The 21,393-nt window shown below is 41.4% G+C and overlaps 1 protein-coding gene across 4 annotated transcripts in view; it reads right to left on the bottom strand.

The window, feature by feature from the left end:
- The window catches only part of tiam2b (TIAM Rac1 associated GEF 2b), a 62,771-nt gene that overhangs the window by 14,429 nt on the left and 26,949 nt on the right, over positions 1-21,393 (bottom strand). For 2 of the 4 annotated variants that reach the window (XM_077220438.1, XM_077220436.1), the window contains 12 exons: positions 20,764-21,199; positions 20,394-20,566; positions 20,061-20,285; positions 18,937-19,122; positions 18,631-18,780; positions 16,097-16,156; positions 14,154-14,324; positions 13,858-13,962; positions 13,343-13,421; positions 10,673-10,762; positions 10,358-10,573; positions 7,966-8,051 (listed from right to left, as the gene is read on the bottom strand). In XM_077220438.1, the coding sequence (XP_077076553.1) occupies positions 7,966-8,051; positions 10,358-10,573; positions 10,673-10,762; positions 13,343-13,421; positions 13,858-13,962; positions 14,154-14,324; positions 16,097-16,156; positions 18,631-18,780; positions 18,937-19,122; positions 20,061-20,285; positions 20,394-20,566; positions 20,764-21,199 (1,977 nt within the window). The remainder of the gene's footprint in view (positions 1-7,965; positions 8,052-10,357; positions 10,574-10,672; positions 10,763-13,342; positions 13,422-13,857; positions 13,963-14,153; positions 14,325-16,096; positions 16,157-18,630; positions 18,781-18,936; positions 19,123-20,060; positions 20,286-20,393; positions 20,567-20,763; positions 21,200-21,393) is intronic. The other 2 variants (XM_077220439.1, XM_077220437.1) reach the window with 1 other exon arrangement.

Here is a 21,393-nt window from a genome sequence, read left to right as displayed (position 1 = left end):
CACTAATCTGTGGCGAAATCCTATAGTGCCATAGGACAGGCAGCCGCCTCACTGCATCCTATGACTGTTCTGCTGGTCTACCTGACCCAGATGCTCATGGACATGCAGGAGGGCAGGACTGACCGGAGGCTCTTCATTGAGCTGCGCGCCGCCACTGACCTTGCTTTCCGAGCGACGAAAGTTGCCGTACGCTCTCGGAGTCAGGTGATGTTCACCAGTCTGGGGCTGACCGGTCTGATGTTCCCGATGTCGGGCGGACCCGTCTGCTCGACACCCCCATCTCCAAGGTCGGCCTCTTCGGCGGTGCGGTTGAGTGCTTCTGCCCAACAGTTCTCAACCGCCCGTGAGCAACCTCCCACGGTTCCAACCCCGCCCGTTCATCCGGGCCTGGCTCTGGAAGACCGTAGGGGGGATGCCACAGCCCTCTCCAGCCCTGCCCCCCGCTAAACGCCGGGTTAAGCGGCACTTTTGAGATGGGCTGCTCTGAGATGAGACTCAGTTCTTTCCAGGAGTTGGTAGCAGGGCCACTCCTTTCCCCGGTAGAGGGCTGGGGAAGAATCCTTATTCAGAAAGAGCTGATTCTCTCGTCTCTGGATGCCAAGGCCCACGTCTTGGCCGATCATTCCGCTTCGCTGCACCACCGGGGGGACGTCTGTGGTTCTTGACGCCGCTGGCACAGTTGGGAACCTGCCTAGAGCTTCCCTATCTGCTCTGCGCGAACCATCGGCTATGCGATTCAGTTCGCACGGTCTCCTCCCCGCTTCAGGGGAGTCCGCTCCTCTTTGGTCGAATGGCTATGCCCCTATCATGAGAGCGGAGGTTGCTACCCTACTGGCGAAGGGTGGGATTGAGACTGTCCCTCCATCCGAAATGAGGTCCGGGTTTACAGCCCCTACCTCATTGTCCCGGAGAAGTCCGGTGGGTTACGGCCAATCCTGGACCTACGCATCTGAACCGCTCCCTTCACAGGCTGCCGTTCAAAATGCTCCTGGCCAAACGCATTTCTGGATCTGTTTCTGCATTCCGCATGCATGCCACAGGATTGGTTTGCAGCGATCGACCTGAAGGACGCCTACTTTATGTCTCTGTTCTCCTTCGACTCAGACCATACCTACGGTTTGCTGTCAGGGCGCGTGCATATCAGTACGCTGTTCTCCCATTCGGGTTAGCCCTGTCTCCTCGCGCCTTCATAAGGTTGTTGAGGCAGCCCTTGTTTCTCCATGGGAACACGGGGTTCGCATCCTGAACTATCTCGGTGACTGGCTGTCTGAAGCTCACTCCTGAGACCAGGTTTGCGAATACAGGGACCCAGTGCTCCAGCACCTAGTTCGTCTGGGCCTTCGGGTCAACGGGAAACTTTGCCCAGCGTGCTGAGGAGCTCTTTTCTCGATATGGACTTGGTCGCCTTCTCCACTCAGCTATTGCTGACTTGCCTGAGACTATCTAGCGCAAGAGTGCGGTTCCACTGAAGTTTTTTCAGAGGTTCCTGGGGCATATGGCATCTGCAGCCGGGGTACGCTGCTCAGATTGCTTCATATGAGACCGCTTCATCTTTGGCTTTGCGACCGAGTCCCGAGCTGGGCAAGGCAGTAACCCTCCGAGTACCAGTTACTCCGACCTGCCGTCAGTACTCACCCCGTGGTAGAACCTCAGTTTTCTACGGGTCCGAGTGCCCCTGGAACGAGCTTCCCGGCATGTTTTTGTTTCAACAGATGCCTCCACGGGCTGGGGCGCCATGCGCAATGGACATGCTGTCTCACTCTCATGTTGAGCAGAAATGCTCCTGAAAAATTCAGTGAGATTTATCACACCCAGGTGTTGAGCAGAGATTGTCCTGAAGTTCAGTGAATTTCTTCACACTTAGCTGTTGAGCAAGGTTGCTCCTGAAGCTCAGTGATTCTCGCATGTAGTGTTGAGCAGTATGGCATGTCTATTGCCTCGAGTTGCTGGCAGTACGCCTTGCCCTGCACCGCTTCCGGGTGTTGCTCAGGGGTCAACACGTACTAGTCCGATCAGACAATACCGCCACAGTAACGCACATCAACCGTCAAGGTGGTCTACGCTCGCGCCATATGTCGCAACTCGCCCGCCACCTCCTCTTATGGAGTCAGAAGCATCTGAGGACGCTTCGAGCCATTTTCATTCCCGGAGTCCTGAACTGTGCAGCCGACGAGCTCTCACGGCTTCAGCCCCTCCCTGGAGAATGGCGACTCCATCCCCAGTCGGTTCAGCTGATTTGGGACCAGTTCGGGGACGCACAGATAGATCTGTTTGCCTCCCACGACTCGACCCATTGCGACCTGTATTATTCCCTGACCGAGGGGCCGCATCCCTCATGCTCAGCACGGATGCACTGGCGCACAGCTGGCCGCGGGGCCGCAAATATGCGTTCCCCCAGTGAGCCTTCTTGCGCAGATTTTGCGCAAAGTCAAGGAGCTCGAGGAGCAGGTCCTTCTGGTTGCGCCCTACTGGCCCACCCGGACCTGGTTCTCCGAACTCATACTCCTCGCGACAGCACCTCCTTGGCCCATTCCTCTGAGGAAGGACCTTCTTTCTCAGGGATGGGGCATCCTGTGGCACCCTCGTCCCGATCTTTGGAGCCTCCACGTGTGGCTCCTGGGCAGGACCAGGCAGGTTTGAGTACCCTACCCCCTGTGGTGGTGGCTACCATCACTTCCGCTAGAGCGTCGTCCTCGAGACACGTCTACACGTTGAAGTTGAACCTCTTCGTCAGCTTGTGCTCTTCTCGCCGAGAAGACCCCCGGAGATGCTCGGTCGGTGTCGTACTTTCCTTCCTTCAAGAAGGGTTGGAGCGAATGCTGTCTCCCTCCACCCTCAAAGTCTATGTTGCCGCTATTGCCGCACTCCATGACTTGGTAGAAGGTAAGTCCTTGGGGAAGCACGACCTGATCATCAGGTTCCTGAGAGGAGCGAGGAGACTGAATCCCCCTCGCCCTCCTCTCGTTCCCTCTTGGGACCTCGCGGTGGTTCTAACTGCCCTGCAGAGTGCTCCCTTTGAGCCTTTGCAATCAGTGGAGCTTAAGCTCCTGTCGATGAAGACAGTGCTCCTGGTTGCACTGGCCTCTATCAAGAGGGAAGGGGACCTGCACACATTCTCCGTTGACGAAGCGTGCCTGGGGTTCGGGCCGGCTTACTCTCACGTGATCCTGAGACCCCGGCCTGGATATGTGCCCAAGGTTCCTACCACTCTCTTCCGGGACCAGGTGGTGAACCTGCAAGCGCTGCCCTCGGAGGAAGCAGACCCAGCCTTGGCACTGCTCTGTCCAGTATGTGCTCTCCGCACCTATGTAGACAGAACGCAGTGTTTTAGGACCTCAGACCAACTCTTGTCTGTTATGGTGGGAAGCTGAAGGGAAAGGCTCTCTCCAAGCAGAGGTTGTCTCACTGGATAGTGGACACCATTAATTGGCATACCAGCAGCAAGGTCGCCCGTGCCCCCTTGGTGTGACTGCCCACTCCACCCGGAGTGTGGCGTCCTCTTGGGCTCTAGCGCATGGCGCCTCGCTAACAGACATCTGCAGAGCTGCAGGCTGGGCGAAACCTAACACATTCGCCAGATTCTACAATCTCCGAGTGGAGCCAGTGTCCTCTCATATACTCGCTTCAACCAGCTAGTACTGGACCCGCTCAGGTGTCTTCGCTTGCTCGCCATTCCACTCCACGGACTGGATACGTGCGATATTCTCCTCAGGTGAGCTTCTCCGAAAGCCCTGAGTTCCTCCAGCACTCCTGACGTCGGCGCCAGTGTCTATTGCCTGCGCGTCGGCTAGGTGCCTCCCGTGTGCATGGTCCCTCCTCTGAGTGACCCCCACATGTGTATTTCCACTGTAAGCCTCTCTGAGCATGTGTCTTTCCCTTGGCAAGCCACCTTGCCAACCCTGAGGTTGAAATATTCCACCTGCGGCTGGACACCCCAGTATTCTCCATATGCATCCTTCGGGTCATATGTGTATTCTCTAAGTCCCCCCCGTTTGAGCTGGCAATATTTGCATATTTACTCTAAACTATGGGATACGCTCCCCAGTGTACCTTGGTATTCCTGTGTTAAATAGGGGTCCTTGCTAGTTTTACGACAGGGATCTCAGATTTACGCAGGGCACTGGAAGACAGCTGTGAAGGTGGCGTGATTAGACTGGTAACCCCATTCGTCGTCATCCGACGTAACTCGGAGTGACAAAAGGGAAAGGGAACGTCTCGGTTACGTATGTAACCCTCGTTCCCTGAGTAGGGTACGGAGACGTTACGTCTTCCTGTCACTTTCCGCTCTGCCGCGGAGATCGCCTGTGTTCAGTCTCGGCTCCTCAGCGAAGAAACATATCTGCATGTTGCCGGCGTCCTCCTTTTATACCCACGAGGAAAGGCGGAGATACGCTATGCAAATTCCGCAGACCCATGGCATTTCTTTGCCATTGGCTCGTTTTGTAATACTCGAAGTCGATAGGTGTTCTAAGCGAAACCCCATTCGTCGTCATCCGACGTAACGTCTCCGTTCCCTACTCAGGGAATGAGGGTTACATACGTAACCGAGACGTTTCTTGTGGTGTGACTTAAAGGGTTAGTTCACCCAAAAATGAAAATTCTGTCAGTATTTACTCACCCTCATGTTGTTCCAACCCAGTAAGACCTTCGTTCATCTTCGGTACACGAATTATGATATTTTTGATTAAATCTGAGAGCTGGATCAATCCTCCATACTCCTCTATAGGCTTCTTCAGGGATTGAATTTGCAGGCCCCTGAAAGTTATTAAAGGCATCGTTAAAATAGTCCAAGTGACTACAGTGGCTCAATCTTAAGTTGATCAAACAACAAGAATACTTTTTGTGCGCAAAAAAAACAAAAATAACGACTTTATTTCAACTATTCATTTCCTTCTCTGTGGGCCTCGAGTCTTTTCACTAGTGTAAAAGCGTAGAGCTTCTGTTGTTGTACGTAGCTCTACGCAATCACACTACGTTAACTGACTAGAGGCCCACAGTGAAGGATATGAATAGTTGAAATAAAGTCGTTATTTTTGTTTGTTTTTGGGCACAAAAAGTATTCTCGTCGCTTGATAAACTTAAGATCGAGCCACTGTAGTCACTTGGACTATTTTATCAATGTCTTTAATAACTTTTCGGGCTGGCAAGTTTCAGTCCCCGAAGAAGCCTATGGAGGAGTGATCCAGCTCTCAGATTTCATCAAAAATATCTTAATTCATGTTCCGAAGATGAACGAAGGTCTTACGGGGTTGGAACAACATGAGGGTGAGTAAATACTGACAGAATTTTCATTTTTGGGTGAACTATCCCTTTAAGACGACGTAGAATATATTGTCCGATTACTCAATCATAGTATTAGAGCAGAGTTAGCATGTAGCATGCTAATATGTGCTGTTACTCGCTAAATGTTCGTTAGTAATCGCTTTGATTATTTAATTATTTAATTCAAAATACCTTAATTCAACGATGTAAACGTTATCTGATTGATGTGGAATTAAAGTACATTGTTAAATCTTGTAAATCCATCACTTTTTTTTCTGTGTAGTTCATGAGCCATGTAGATTACTTTTATGGTGATTTAATGTTATTTTTACAGCTACTCTGCAATTTCATTGTATTAAAAAAGCAGACATATTTATATTTAATAAATGCTAAATGGTGTGTTATACGCTGACTGAATCAAACTGTATTGGAATCAAAGGGATTTTAACACAGCCTGTGTCTGGGCCATCACCCAAATCCTGTATGAATGATGCTCTCAGCCACATTCAATCACTCAATCCTGTATCAATAACCTGGTTCTTAACCAATAGAATCCACCATTGCTGAGTAAAACAACCGAACCATAAGAAACAGGCTCCAGCAGTGCCTGAGGGCAAGAAATGTTGACTCAAAGCTTGACTCAAAAATGCAAACGCTCTCCTGAAGGCTTTATCTCCAGAGCGAATGTGGTGCACCTTCACCATGTGCATAAAAAAAACAGCTTCACCGGTGAAAATTCAAGCCATTTGTCATCGTAATCTGTGCTGTCAGAGTGTAATAAAGTGCTGACAAACTGATAAATCCCTCTGGGCGGCTCTGCAGAGCTGCTCTCTGCACGTAAAGGATGGGGGGGAAAAACACATTATAAAAAAACATGAAATGTTCACTCTTTTCAAAACTCAATATAATCATAAAGTGCACAATCATAATGAAGTGCAATGGAGAGTTTTTTAAGGTCATAGATGAGTGTGTTTGTGATCGTTCCTCCTATTTTAACACACAATGCACAATTAATTAAGATCATTTCAAGGCCTATAGTAATTATAGACCACTAGAACACAACAACATGAGATAAAATGGCCCAGAGTCTCTGACTGCATCCAATAGGCAGAAACACAAGTTATACAATCATAGAGGTAACACTTAATGATAACTCTTGAAAATATTATTTCTAAGGATAAGGATTTCTAAATGTATGAATTGAATACATATGAATTAAATGTATATATTAATTAAATGTTTAATTCTTTATAGTCCCACACAAAATATCTTGTACGCCAAAATGTACATTCTAAAAACAAAATACTTTAAATGTGAAGTTAAAAGGTAATTTAGATAAATTTAGTTATTTGTAGTTATAAGAAATATCGTTTATAACAATTATCTTTTCTAAATCTAATACTTATAAGATGTTATATAAAAAAATACCTTTTAGTTTATATAGTTATATAAAGTATTATAAATATATATGTTTCATAAAAATAGCAAACATATTATTATATTTAAATATACTTTAAAATATAATTTATTTCTGTGATGCAAAGCTGAATTTTCATCAGCCATTACTCCAGTCTTCAGTGTCACATGATCCTTCAGAAATCATTATAATATGCAGAAATTTCTGCCCTAAATGCATACTACAAATGGTTTACTTATAGTTGACACAAGAATTTTTATAAATAATGAATAATGTTTAGTATATGTGACCCTGGATCACAAAACCTGTCACAAGTCGCACAGGTATATTTGTGGTAATAGTCAACAATATGTTATGGGTCAAATATGGGTCAATATGAGTCAAAATTATCAATTTTTCTTTTATGCCAAAAACCATTAGGATATTAAGTAAAGATCATGTTCCATGAAGATATTTTGTAAATTTCCTACTGTAAATATATATAACATTTATCTTTGTGAGTGAATGCAGCACAATCGCGAACATAAATGGACAACTTTAAAGGCGATTTTCTCAATGTTTCGATTTTTTTGCTCCCTCAGATTCCAGATTTTCAAATAGTTGTATATCGGCCAAATAATGTCCTATCCTAACAAACCATTCATCAAAGGAAAACTTATTTATCTAGCTTTATACATCTCAATTTCAAAAAAATGATCCATGCGACTGGTTTTGCTGTCACATATTATTAAAAGTTACTATGCAGTGCTACCGTGAAGTGTGCACAATCATACCCACAAAATCAAAGAAAAAAAAAGCCTGAGAAATGATGTCAGTACCAGTGAGACGCACTCACACCTCACACACACACGCTCACGTCACCCAGCAGCCCCACCAACATCTCCTTAAGGGTCTGATGAAGTGATGACAGCTTAAAGAGGACAGGAATTCCCTTCATCTTCATCTGCAACTGTTCTGACTCACCGACCAAAACATGACCACATGACACCGAACCAAAACACACTGTCCACTGCAGGAGGATGCTAATCTTAACATGTTGCTAAGCCTAGAAATGTTTCCAACACTCCATTTCTAAGGTGTACATTTTAAACCTGCCAATGCAATTAAAGACACAAAAAACATTGTTTGCAAACGCCAAGTATGAGTAAGACCTGTGGAATTCTGTTGAGCACGGCTCTCTCTCCATCTGACCTCATAACACCCACCGTAATCCTGATCACACCAGCCAGTCTCTCAACACAAGCAGCTCACACACCTCCTAAATCTCGGACATTCCCTCGGCTTACCTTCTCGCCCCGCTCTGCCTTATCGTTCACCTCCTCCAAAGCAGGCGCCACGGAGCCCTCGGGAAATTCCTGCTCTTGAGGTGGATCTGAGGGAGAGAAAGAGGTGGAAAAAGATGTTGAAAGAGTAGGCTGTTTTAACCTAAGTAAGACATGGTGGGTCACGGTGATAGAGAGTGAAATAAACACACTTAAGGATCATTAACTCTCTTGGGAGAGGTCAACCCGTGAGAGCGTTTGACCTTTATTAACCGCCATTGATCTGAACTCACTAAATCTGCATGCAGGTCCACTTCAGCAGGATTCAACAAAGCTTGGCATCGCATCAAATGGGAAAACCTAGCATGGCTTACGGTTAGAATGATATTGCAAACCCCCTCTACAGTCATCCTTATAGGGAATAACATCCTTGTTGGCTGTGAACAGCCCTGTGGTATAATAGTTTATGTTTGGCATTTTGACAGCATCATGCTGTAAAACAAGTCGTCCGTCATTAGGTTCTCATCATAAAGACAGCGGGAGTCATTTCATTGTGTATAAGAGCCAGGGGCCGCCCACAGTCACAGACATCCACAAGCCCTGCAGGCAGTCTGCGCTTTTAGATCGAGGGCTGGCCAAATTGATTTTAAATCCTATTTCCAAAATAAAATAAAATAAAAAAATGTAATAAAATAAAATAAAAGTAAATGTAAAAGTAAATTAAACAAAATATAAAATTAAATATAATTAAATTAAATATGAATTTAAATTAAATAAAAATTATATAATTTAATATTAAATGAATTATAAAATGATATTAAATAAAATATTAAAAAAATATATTCATACATTTTTTTTTTGGAAAAGGGCACTACATTAGGACCACTGATAGACCCCCAATCCCCATAAAAAAGGCATATGACACTGAAATAGTATGCAGAAATATATAGAACCCCAAAAAGAGTCATACGGCAAATGAGAAGTGTCGCCCTCTGCAGGTCATGTAGGGTTTCTGCAGCAATAGCAGGGCAAATGCAATTTAATGCGCAAAGATGTAAGTGGCACATACACTACCATTCAAAAGTTTGGAGTCAGTAAGGTTTTTAGTGATCAAAGAATCCGGATTTTTTTTAATCAAGGTTTCCACAAAAATCCAACTGTTGTCAATGTTGATAATAATAAGAAATGTTCTTTGAGCACTAAATCAATAGTCTCGTGTAGCCAGAGCTGCTTTCATTGGTCAAGGACCGCTAAGAGGCCGTCTGGATGACATGCGAAGCAACCAATCACAGTTAACGTCAATGTCCCTACAATAACAGACCGGTGTGTAAAACGTATGTATCAGATGTTCGGCTCTGGCCTTGACGTCTGAGACTACTAAATCAATATATTAGAATTATTTCTGAAGGATCATGTGACACTGAAGACTGGAGTAATGATGCTGAAAATTCAGCTTTGCATCATGGGAATAAATTACATTTTGTAGAGATGCACCATATATCGGCCCCCATATCTGTATTGGACAATATTTGATATTTTTAATCTTTTCGTTATCGGCCCGATAAGAAAATTCGGCCAATTTATAAAAACCAATAATAAATGGATTGTTTCTTTCAGCTGATACACTTCAGATGCGCGTTGTTCACCATGATGGTTTTTAAATGCAGGAAATATGATTGGAATCACTTCAATAAAGGAAAATACAGTTAAGTGTAACATGTGTAGCGCAAGTCTGTCATATAGGCTACATAAAATTATAATGAGAACATCATTATTGTGTGTTTGTGACATGGCTTTTAATGGTGAGATTTTTGTTTTTGTAATCAGGCTCTCAAAAATTATATAAAAATTTGGATTCAGATTTATCGGCCAATATATCAGTTATCAAATATAAAGAATAATCGAATATCAGTATCGGCAAAAATTGTGATATCGGTGCATCCCTAATATTTTGAAATATTAAAAGAGAAACAAAGTTCAGTAACACTTTAGTTTAGGGTCCAATTCTCAGTATTAACTAGTTGTTTATTGGCATGTGTATTACTAGGATATTGACTGTTTATTATTACTTATAAAGCACATATTAATGCCTTATTCTGCAAGACCATATTCTACATCCCTTAATCCTACCCAATACATAAACTTAACAACTATTAATATGCAGTGATTAGGAGTTTATTGAGGCAAAAGTCGTAGTTAATAGTGAGAATTGGACCCTAATCTAAAGTGTGAGCAAAAGTTCTTTTAAATTTGAATAATATTTCATAATATTACTGTTTATTGTATTTTGTATCAAAGAAATGCAGTCCTGGTCACCATAAGAAGCTTCTTACAGAAACATTAAAAAACCTTTCCGGACCCCAAAATTTTGAACGGTAGTGTTTACAGGGCATTATACAGACAGCTGCTGTCCTACCATTGGTCCACCGCTCCAGGTGAAGGATGTGGCCCGGATCCGGTTCACTGGGGTCACAGTCTGGCCAAACAGAGCTCTGCTCATCTGAGCTGTATTCTTCACGTCTGAGGACAAGATGGAGATCCTGTTGGCTGAAGAAGCTCTGCATGAGACCTAGGTCGAGAGAGGCCACACTCACGCCATTGAGAGTCAAGATCTCATCTCCAGCTCTCAGACCTGCAAAGACAAAACAAATCGTACAAATAAATCTCAACATCATCAATCATTCAGAACATTTGGCATTTTATCGAGGCAAAGGAAATATCGAAATGTTACCTTCGATAAACGCCAGGCCTTCCGGATTCACTTCACTCACGTAGACATGACTTCTCCTGGCGCCATCCACGTGACCCGTGACCGCAAAACCTGCAGAGACGTCAGATTTAATCCATTTATCTTTAAACAATCAACACACTGGCAAATTTAAAGGAATAAGTCATAGAAAAATAGACCTTTTTTTAATCATTTACTCATGTACGTCACTTCGAACATAAAGGAGATGAGTTGAAGCTGAGTCATGTTAGCATTTAAACCTCATTTTGGCCTGCAATTGTTCAATTATGTTGTGTCAACATTAGCAGGTTTCATGTTTCGTGACATTGACATTAAATGTGCCCTTGTGAAAAAGCATACTTCTAAAAAGAGCACTTATTATATACTAAGGTGTGAACTGTTTTTAATAGGATGTTCAATGCAGTTAAATTACAACCCCAAATCAGAAAAAGTTGGGACATTTTGTAAAATGCAATAAAATCAAGAATCTGTGATTTGTTCCTTCTATTTAACCTTTTATTAACTGACAAAAGTACAAACAAACGTTTTCCAATGTTTTCACTGACCAACATAATTGTATTTTGTAAATACGAACAAATTTTGATTTTGATGGCTGCAACACACCCCAAAAAAGGGACAGAGACCAAATAAAAGTGAAAAGATTATCCAAATTAGATAATCCAACTATTTTGAAACAGTCCACAATGAGCAGGTGAATTGGTAATAGTTGAGGGTATCGTGTTTGGGTGTAAAAGTGCTTCTCAGTCTTTTTAAACAAAGATGGGTCATTGCTCAAAACTTTGTGCCAAATATCATGAGAGAATTGTCAAACAATTAAAAAATCCCATTTCTCAATGCAAGATTGCAAAGGATTTATGCCTTTTATCATCTTCCATACATAATATTGTCACAAGATTCAGGGAATCCAGAGAAATCTCAGTCTGTGTTGGGCAAGGCAGTAGACCTCTGTTGAATGTGCGTGACCTTTGAGCCCTTGTTTTTGGAAAAAAATGGACACCGAGTTCTTAGTTTCACCAGCGACAGGTGCAAAAGCAAACATCTGTGCTGGTATTGCGGTGCATCATTGCAAATGGTATGGGTAACTTGCATTATTGTGAAGGTACCATTGACATGGAGGCATATATTTGGATTGTACAGAGACATAAACTGCCATCAAGATGACATCTTTCCTGGGAAGCAAGACAATGCCAGGCCTCATTCTGCACGTGCTACAACTGAGTGGTTTCTAGACACTCTGCACCATAGAAGGGATGTGCCTGCCTGCCTTACTGCAGTCCAGATATGTCTCTTATGGAAAATGTATGACCCATCATGAAAAGGAGAATCAGGCAACGATGACCACAGACTGTTGAGCGCTGTCTTGTATCAGACAAGATTGGGCAAATCTTCCACTAGCAAAACTCCAACAATTAGTATCCTCAACTCCCAAATGATTAAAAAGTGTAATTAAAAGGAAAGGTGATGTGACACAGTGGTAAACATGTCTCTGTCCCAACTTTTTTGGGGTGTGTTGCAGCCATCAAAATCAAATTTTGTTCATATTTACAAAATACAATTATGTTGGTCAGTGAAAACATTGGGAAACGTTTCTTTGTACTTTTGTCAGTTAATTAAAGGTTAAATAGAATGAAGAAATGACAGATTCTTGATTTTATTGCATTTTACAAAATGTCCAAGCTTTTTCTGATTTGGGGTTGTAAAATGATAATTTATTTTAAATGCAATTATTTTAACTTAAAGAGTGCTTTTTTTGACACAAGTCGGACGTTAAGTACATTTTAACTTCATAACAACCCTTTAACTACAGTCTTTGAAAAGCATTTATGGTAACTAAAATATACTTCAATGGCATTTCTATTGAAACTAGCATGTTATTTATTGAAAAATATTGTGTAATGATGAAGTTGAAATGTAAAATATATACTTGACACTTAATAAATAAAACAATACAGTTAAAATTATAAAATTAAGTACTTTACATGTGCTTTAGTATGTTAGCCAACACATCAAAATAAGTTTACTTCTTTAAACCACAACAAAATATAATTAAAACAATAATTTAAATGATTTTATTAACTATAAAGATATAGTTCTAAAAATCTTTCTAAATATATAGAATAGCAGAGTCCACACTACAAGTACAACTATAATGGCAGAGAGGAACAATATTGTTGGAATTACTTTCACACTGGTTTTTTTTCCCCGCTGATGAACAATAAAAAATATTGACAGCCAATCAGAATCCATCCTGCTTTAAAGAGCTCGAGCATTTAAAGCGACAGGCGATATAAACTGCAGCCTGTCTATAATAAACAGAACATTATCATCTGCTGGTGTGTGGAGTCTGTGGACGCTAATATAGTTATCTTTATAGTTATCGTTCTTTGTGTGAATTCGCCTTTATTCACAAGGGCTGAGCAGCACATCATGACACAACATACAGTATTTAAACAAACACGAATTAGAATTTTTTTTTTGTAAGGTCAATTGAGTTTCATTGTATGGAATAGAGCAGCTTGCATGTTCTGCTAATCTTTAATGTTCCTCTGAAGAACGTCATACAAGTTCTGAACAATATGAGGGCGAGGAAATTATGTAAAAGATTTTAATTTGTGGGTGAGCTATTCCTTTTCTTGTTGATCTGTTACTCACCGAAGTCTATGGTTGTGTCCGGACGGGACATGTTTAAGGTCAACACATTGAGAGGCCAAATTTCCAGTTCATCATAGACCTGTTAAACAAGAGCAGAACATCATTGTGTGGTGTAATACAGCAAGGTTTTTGAAATAAGTGTGTATAACAGGAAAAAAACAACAACTTTGGACCAGTTTGGACCTGCTTAACTTCCAGTCTAGTTTAAGATGGCCAATGTTGGTCTAGTTAATGTTGCAGTCAATGCTAATACATATAGACAGGCCTTAGATTAAGCCAGGATTAGACCTTAGTTTAATTAGGACATTTTAATACCTTTAATAAACATGCATTAGAAAACATTAAACATTACTGGTGTGCATCCTGAGACAAACTATTTTAAGATATGTAATTGCAAGTCACTTTCAGGTCGAAACGTGCATTTTAGTCTGGGACTTGCTTAAGCCTTGTCTGTGAAACCAGGGGCTAGATTGTAGCTTGAACAATCTGCTTCATAAAGTGTGTTTTAGTCTCACCAGGGTCCTCAGCAGGTCTGTTGGCGCTGGAGTGCTTCTCTCCACATCTTGTCCCAAATGTCTCCTCATGTGCAGGCAGTGCAGAGCCGGGTCAAGCTGCTTTACCTAAAAAAAAAAAACAGCCACTATTATATTCATATGGTGAGCATTGTGACGAACCTCAAGCTAGTGTGGAGTCTTCCTGCCACTTCATGAGGTCTGAACCAGACCACAAACAACAGAAAATGTAAACGCATGAACTTTAGTTGTTCATGTGTTCAGGTCACGATCTCTGTGAGAGGTGACTGATGAATTACCTTGCACGCCAATGAGAGAACATCGGAAACCAGAGAGTCCCGTTTGACTGGCACATTTATGACTTGACTGTCCGGCATGAGCATATAAGCCCGGCTTTCCAGACTGCAGATCCACGGGTGACCTTCAGGTGGCGCTGGTAAATGCAGTTTGGTAAAGACGTCCAGCTTCTGCTGATGCATAGAAATCAAAAAAGGACCAGAAGTGAATAACGTTCTAGTATAGATAGATGGTAAATTCCAATTACATAACATTACACAAAACATTACATTCAATTCTCACTTATTATTTTAAATTATATCATAAGTGCTCTTTTTAAAAGTATGTAGGGTTTGATTCCCTGTGTATATGAAAATAGACTTTCAAGTCAAAACAATGTCAAGAACAGCGCCATTTAACAAAATATTTCACTGCAAAACAGGTTGTTAATATTGCACAGGTTTTTTTGAAATCTTATCAAAATCCCACTGAAGTACGCAAGTTGTATAAAACATCCAAACATGTTAGGAGATTGTCATTTTGTTACTTCACTCAGCATTTTTCTTTCAGTAAGGACATTAAAGTAACTTGACGCTGGAACACCGTGTTACATTTACAACTGAAAAACAAAATGTGAGGGAGAATTCCCTCCTAAGCTAGTCTCTGCTCATGCTGGGTCAAAGCCAGGTGCCAGCAACACTATTGTGGATCTTTAGCGCGTTCCTTATTCTGTGAGAGAGGGAGAAAGGGGGGTCACGTCCCTTTTCACTGACTCGACTCACACAGCTGTCACAACAACCTGCTGATCTGTTGACATTATGCAGTGCAAACAGATCAGGGGGTGGAGAAATGGCCAGAAATGGGGGAGGATCTTTCAGTGTAATTCTATTGTCCTTCAGCTGCAGCCTCAATATGGGGATTTGAAAGTGCAAAAGCATAAGATTTCTTTACAGACTATGCAATGCTATTTTTAAACAGTTGCTGGCTAAGTACAATCTACTGATAAGATAAAACCACAGCCAAGCCACTCTTTATGAAAAAGCAGCTAATTTAATGGGACAATATATGTGCGATGATACAATTAACCAGAGCCATACCTACGTTTTTTCTTTTTCTGGTAAAAAAAAAAAACAGTGACATTTTTTGAATGGACAAAAGTATTAAGAACAAAAAAAAATTATTACAATGATAGCAAATTAGATAAAGTACCTTCAAAAAGAGTACTTACTGTGGAAATAATATATTTTAAAAGAATATTCTTAAGTGTAATCTGAATGTAATGTTTTCTTAAATATGTAATTGCAATTGTATTATAGTGAAATGAAATTGTATTATAGTTTAAATTTATATTAAATGCAATTATTTGAACTGCTATTTTGACGCACTTTAGTAGGACTAAAGTACATCCTTAAATGTAATTTCATTATTACTTCTATTGTCTTTGAAATATGATTAAAATGTACAGCTGAATGTACTGACGCTTTGTGGTAAATTAAAATATACTTTAATTTATTTTCTTAAATTTGTGTCATGCCTCATATATTTAAATACTTTATAATATTAACTTTAAATGTAATATCAATATAAATATAATATAAAAAATACTCTACAGTTAAAATTATAATCAAGTACTTTACATGTGCTTTAGTATGTTACTCAACACATCAAAATAAGTGTACTTCTTTAAACCACAACAAAAGATTATTGAAACATGATTATTTAAAATGTACTTTTAAAGTAAATGTTTTAATATCACTTTATTGCAAATTCCAATTTTTAAAATTGTGTGTTATAAAATCTAATCATGACAGTGGACTCTTAAGTTAATATTATATTATCTGCAAGCACTTTTCCGATTTGAAGTGCACAATTAATGCAGTTTAGTGCACTTAATTTTCACAAGGGCTAACATGGATTCTCACTTGTTACAGTATGATGTGTAGTAATGTTAAAGTGGTGTAATTACCTCTGAGCTGCTTTGCGTGGATGGATGACCAAATGATCCAGAGGAATATCCTTCAAATATCTGCATCACGAACACACATATACAGAAAAATTAAACGCACATCAAATGCGGAGCAGCATCTGGGCTAAAAAAAGAAGCATGTTCTGCATTTCTGTGCCTTAATTAGAAGCCATCGATCTGAGGCGCCAGCTTTGATACTATTCTGATTGTAGATCACAGCAGAAATAACCATGAGGTTTGCTGAGAAATAATGAGAGGTCTGGAAGATGCTAAAATTATAGATCTATGAAAGCTGACAGATGGATCAGCCTTAATCTTGAGGGCAGAGTGGGAGACATGGCTTCCCCTCACCCCAAACACCCATGCGTCCTCATGCTAACACATAAACACTGTGTGCGTGTACAAACACATACTTATATAGTCTATACAAACAGACAAGGGTATGCCTTGCACTCAAAGCAAAACCTGAAATATCAAAATTGACATGAGCTTTGTTCGAGCGGTGAGGTGCATCACTGTCTGCATAGGCAGCTAGCTACTTTCTAAGTTAGTATTCTTAAATGAAACCTCACAAAGGACTTCATTGAAACACTCTTCATGAGCAACAATACAGTTAACTTCACTCTAATAGTGCTACTCGTGACGCGCACAAGAAACTCGACTTTTTCTTGCAATTACAACATAATCTGATGTTAGCATGTTGCTAAGATAACAAAATACTCTAATAAACTCAAAACAGACATATAACACAAATATTGGGTAAATCATCCATTTTATTTAGATGAAAATACTATTTTATCAATACCTTTTAGCACTGAATTCAATCTGACAATCGAAATTCAGCATCTATCTTAAATTCTTTTTTTCACAAAGCTTATCGCAACACGTTCTGGATGCATTGCTCCATGTCCAAACCAGCTGTATTACAATAAGTGGCAGGTCACAAGCTATTTGTCTGTCCAATCTGAACAAACTATACCATTATGTGATACAATCATAAGATATTTGATGTTCAATATACATCAGAAATAAGTTATGAGGAACAGGATTTAAGACTGGGAATTCACTATTGGTTGTCTGACTCAAGCAACCAACCAAGTGACCAACAAAATATGTCCTGTTGCTTTTTATGGTCCAACAAAAACTCTTATTTACATAGGAGAAATAGCTTTTATCCTCACAAGTGTGGTTAACCTATCTTGCAAGGCTAATTTCAATGCTGAAATTTCAACTATATTTTGTGGGCAAAAAAAGGTCTGTAGTGATGAACTGTATGTAGCAACTTTCACACATGTCTCTTTAAAACCAAGCAGCTTTCCGTTGGTGAACATGGCAAATTTGTGTGACCACAACTTTAGCACAAGCAAAATCTGTGTGGGGAACTATATCACCCTCATTCGGAAGTCACGATTGTGCAGATTCACTTGCAAAATTTCAGTGATCAACAGTAAATGTGATCACAACTTACAGTAAGTTGACGTTAGGATTGCAAGATATATTGAAATATCGCAAACATCGCTAATGTACACATCCAGGCATAACTCAAAGGAAAATCTTCAAGAGCTAAACATCCACGGAACAGTAGCAATACCACAACGGAGTCATTTATCGGTGGGACAACAACTCTGACTTGACTCTGACTAAAGCATCTCACCCCTCTGGAAACAATCACACTGCCCCCTGTAACCCTGTTGAATCACCCAGCATCAGACACTACATCTGTGTGGTGGAAGACTTGTGCACTCAAATCACAAGCTGTCTCTCCTCTCAGACTGCTCCCAGCTTGCAGCAATTAACCTCATGCAGCTTGTGGTAATTCCCGTCTTTGGAATCATGCACTATTAGGGGCTGTTTTGACCAGATTTGGTCCATTTAAGGATGGATCATTATGAGGCTGGAACCGCTGAGCGATCGGCTCCGATCTCACGTGAGGCCGTCTACATAATCATACATGTTGATTTAAAGCTCATGCTCTGTGTTAACAAAAGCCCTTCAGAGAAGGAATGCTGATCTGGGCTTAATTACAAGAACTGTTCCAGAAACAGTATTTCGAAAACAGCCCCCAAACACTTTGACGGGAGAAAGGAACAGGGCCACTGTGTGTGTTGTGTTTCTGCCATTTGACCTCTAGAGAAAGCTTTGATGAGTGGTTGTTTGTTTTATCCGGTGAGTGTGACAGTGTTTCCCACCCTGACACCTGTGGACAGCATTAACATGCTACTATGAGACTAAATGAGTAAAACAGGCCTACGTCTTAAACGAGCATTCAGTGCTGCAGTCATAAACACAGGCCAGTAAACCTTAGCGTAAGACGCCTAATCCAAAATCAAACTTCTTTTTGTACATATTGATTAATTTCAATCAGGATTCACAGAATGTAAGGGAAACTGCTCCTTTTTTATTTATCCTAATTATATCCTTTATTTTTAGGTTTTGGCAAGTCTCAAAATACAAGGTTCCCAAACTTTCTGGACAAACTTTCCTTTAGAATCTGACTAAAGACTTGTAAAGAGAAGCACTAACTTCAGTCTTACCTGGGACAGGGACTGTCTCTTTTCACAGTTGCGTTTGGTCAGACTGTCCAATCCCTTCTGTGAAGAAAACAGTAGTCCTCGTTTGTTCCGCATACCTCGAGGATGAGAGCGAGATCGTCTCTTAAGGGTGGCCTCATCACGAGTGCATATCTGCACAAACACAAGCTCATTTAAAACATTTCCCAGAATCTTAATGCTCCATCATCTTAATTGAATTTTTGTGGTGTGTCTCAAAGGTACATTGTTTTAATGAGGTCTTTTTTGGTATTTTACAAAATAGCCTGAAAGCATGTGACGGATCCTCACCAGCGCATGAAAGGATGAGACGGAGAAAATTCCCAGACGACCAAGCACCATTTTAGATGGGCGTCCAGCAGTAGCTAGCAGGCTTTTTGGATTGGGCAGCTCTGTGCCCTGCAGGCTAGCCAGGTAACAGCGCATGCGGAAGAGCTCAAGGTTAAACTTCTCCAGGTTCTGTTCCCATTGCTGGATCTGTGGGTCAGAGATAAAGGAGAGAGAGAAATGTGACTGAAATACAATTGAGAAAGCTTTAGACATTTTAAATATTATATAGACTCAGATGTGCATGCTGGTATAGAAATTTCTATACGGGGTGGTGATGGCGCAGTGGATAAGACACATGCCTTTAGTGTGAGAGACCCGGGTTCGAATCCACTGTGAGACACCAATGTGTCCCTGAGCAAGACACTTAACCCCTAGTTGCTCCAGAGGTGTGCGACCACTGACATATATATAGCAATTGTAAGTCGCTTTGGATAAAAGCGTCAGCTAAATGAATAAATGTAAATGAATAAATGTAAATTTCTGTAAAATAATACTGAAGTTTGACAAATTTAGAGAACTAGAGGTATTTTAAATTGTGTGGCTTATTGGGGAAAGGAGAGATGTGAGAAGGTAACATCTGGGAGACTGTTAATTAGAAACAAAGACATGAACTATATGTGGGGATCAGAAAATCATGGAGACCTGGCCTAGGCTCTTTTGACTTGGGCCAGGAAGCAATCTCCCAACCTCACAGAACACCCAAACTTACCACAAAAAAGCTCTAGCAACACCCAGAACACAGTAGCTATGACCAAGAATTACCTATAACACCCAAGCAACATCTTAGCAAAGCAATGCTCAACAACAACCCACAACACCCATATCACGTAAAAATCTTGTAAATATAAATAATGTGAATGACAGCAGGACATGAATGGGGGTTTCAGGTTTAAATGCATGTACCATACTCGGATACATTGAAGGCACCATGGTGTGGTTTCTATTCAAACACAGACATCAATGACCTAGGTGCCCAATTTAACAAACCACTCTTTCTGAACTACTTGGTTTTGGTCTTTAATCTTTTAAAACAAACCACACACGTATGCATAAACATCCACATACACATCCGTTTTCTTCCTTACCTGGCTCTCAATAGCCTTCCTGTTCTTCTGGTCGCTGATGACGGACAGCTGCAGCTCTGCCATCTTCTTCATTTTCCCATCCATGTCGATCTTCTGCAGGAGAGCTCTGCTTTGGCTCTTCAGCAAACGTAGAGTGTCTTCCTTTCCCTGACGCTTAGCTAAATGTGATGCGCTGGCAGAGTGGATGGCTGTCACCCAGTTCTCCAGGTCTGTTTGGTTTGCAGCCTGCAGATAAGAGGCAAGAGGTGTGAGGTAAGAGACAACATGCAGTCAAGAGTCAACAATGTGGAAATGGTGTATTGTGTAATATATTATATGATAAAGGAGACATACCTGAAAGAGATACACGTCTCCATAGGCATTGCTGAGGCAGAAGACATTCTCTTTCTTGGGATGCTCAGGAACTGCCTGCACAATACTGTCCTCAGCAAGCACTGCGTAATGTGGTGTGCATTCCTGCTCTGGGGAGGTCTTTCCATTGGATTCACCCAACAAAAGTGTACAGCCTACAGGAGACAGGAAAACAGATCTGAGATAGAGCTTCTAATAATGTAGAGGACACATTATCTATTACAGCTACTTTTTTAAGACTGAGAACAGAAAGATTAAATTTAACTGGCCATGCATGTTTTACTTGATGAAAATTCAGCATTGGTGTAAATGTGCATTTAGTGTCCGCTTGTTTTCAAGAGTATTATCTTACCTTTAAGGGTGACCCAATACTGCCTCCACTTGCGTCTTGCTACCAGCTCCAGTTTGCGATCCTTGTGGAGGGAAATGAGGGGCTTAAAAGCCAGCCAACCAGCCCTCCGCACAACACCTTGCTCCTTCTCAAACAGGAAGTCCATTTGCTCCAAGGAGCCCACTGAGCCATTGCTACTCTCCCCTTCAAATTCCCAGAACTGGGGTCCATCAGCAGTTCCACTGCAACTGCCAGTCTCTAGGCCCTGCATAAAGTTCTCATAGATGTTCTGCCTCAGGGCCGCACCCTGGTTCTGATGGCCAAATGGGACCAATAAGGATCCAGAGAAGGTCTGGGAGGACATGGGATTCCAAAATGGTCTGGATTCCTCTAGTGTGCCCCCAGCTCCACAGTTGAAAACCTCTGTAAAGTCCACAGTACTTGGTTCCTGAGGTTCCTGAGGCACATGAAGTGAGAAGAGGATGACAAATGTACTTAACATGTACTTGTGTTACAAGGTTGACACAATGTTGTAAAGCTTTTACACCCTTCCTTTGACTTTTCTCTTAACAACTCTGCAAATTATGGTCAGTTCAACAAGTATACCCTTTTAAAACATCTGTAAATCATTGTTGCAAAGAGGTCTGCCAT

This window comes from Siphateles boraxobius, unplaced genomic scaffold (assembly GCF_051911475.1).
Source record: "Siphateles boraxobius isolate OS27281-9 unplaced genomic scaffold, OSU_SipBor_1 8, whole genome shotgun sequence".
NCBI lineage: Eukaryota > Metazoa > Chordata > Actinopteri > Cypriniformes > Leuciscidae > Siphateles > Siphateles boraxobius.
This window is presented reverse-complemented; position numbering and strand designations above follow the sequence as displayed.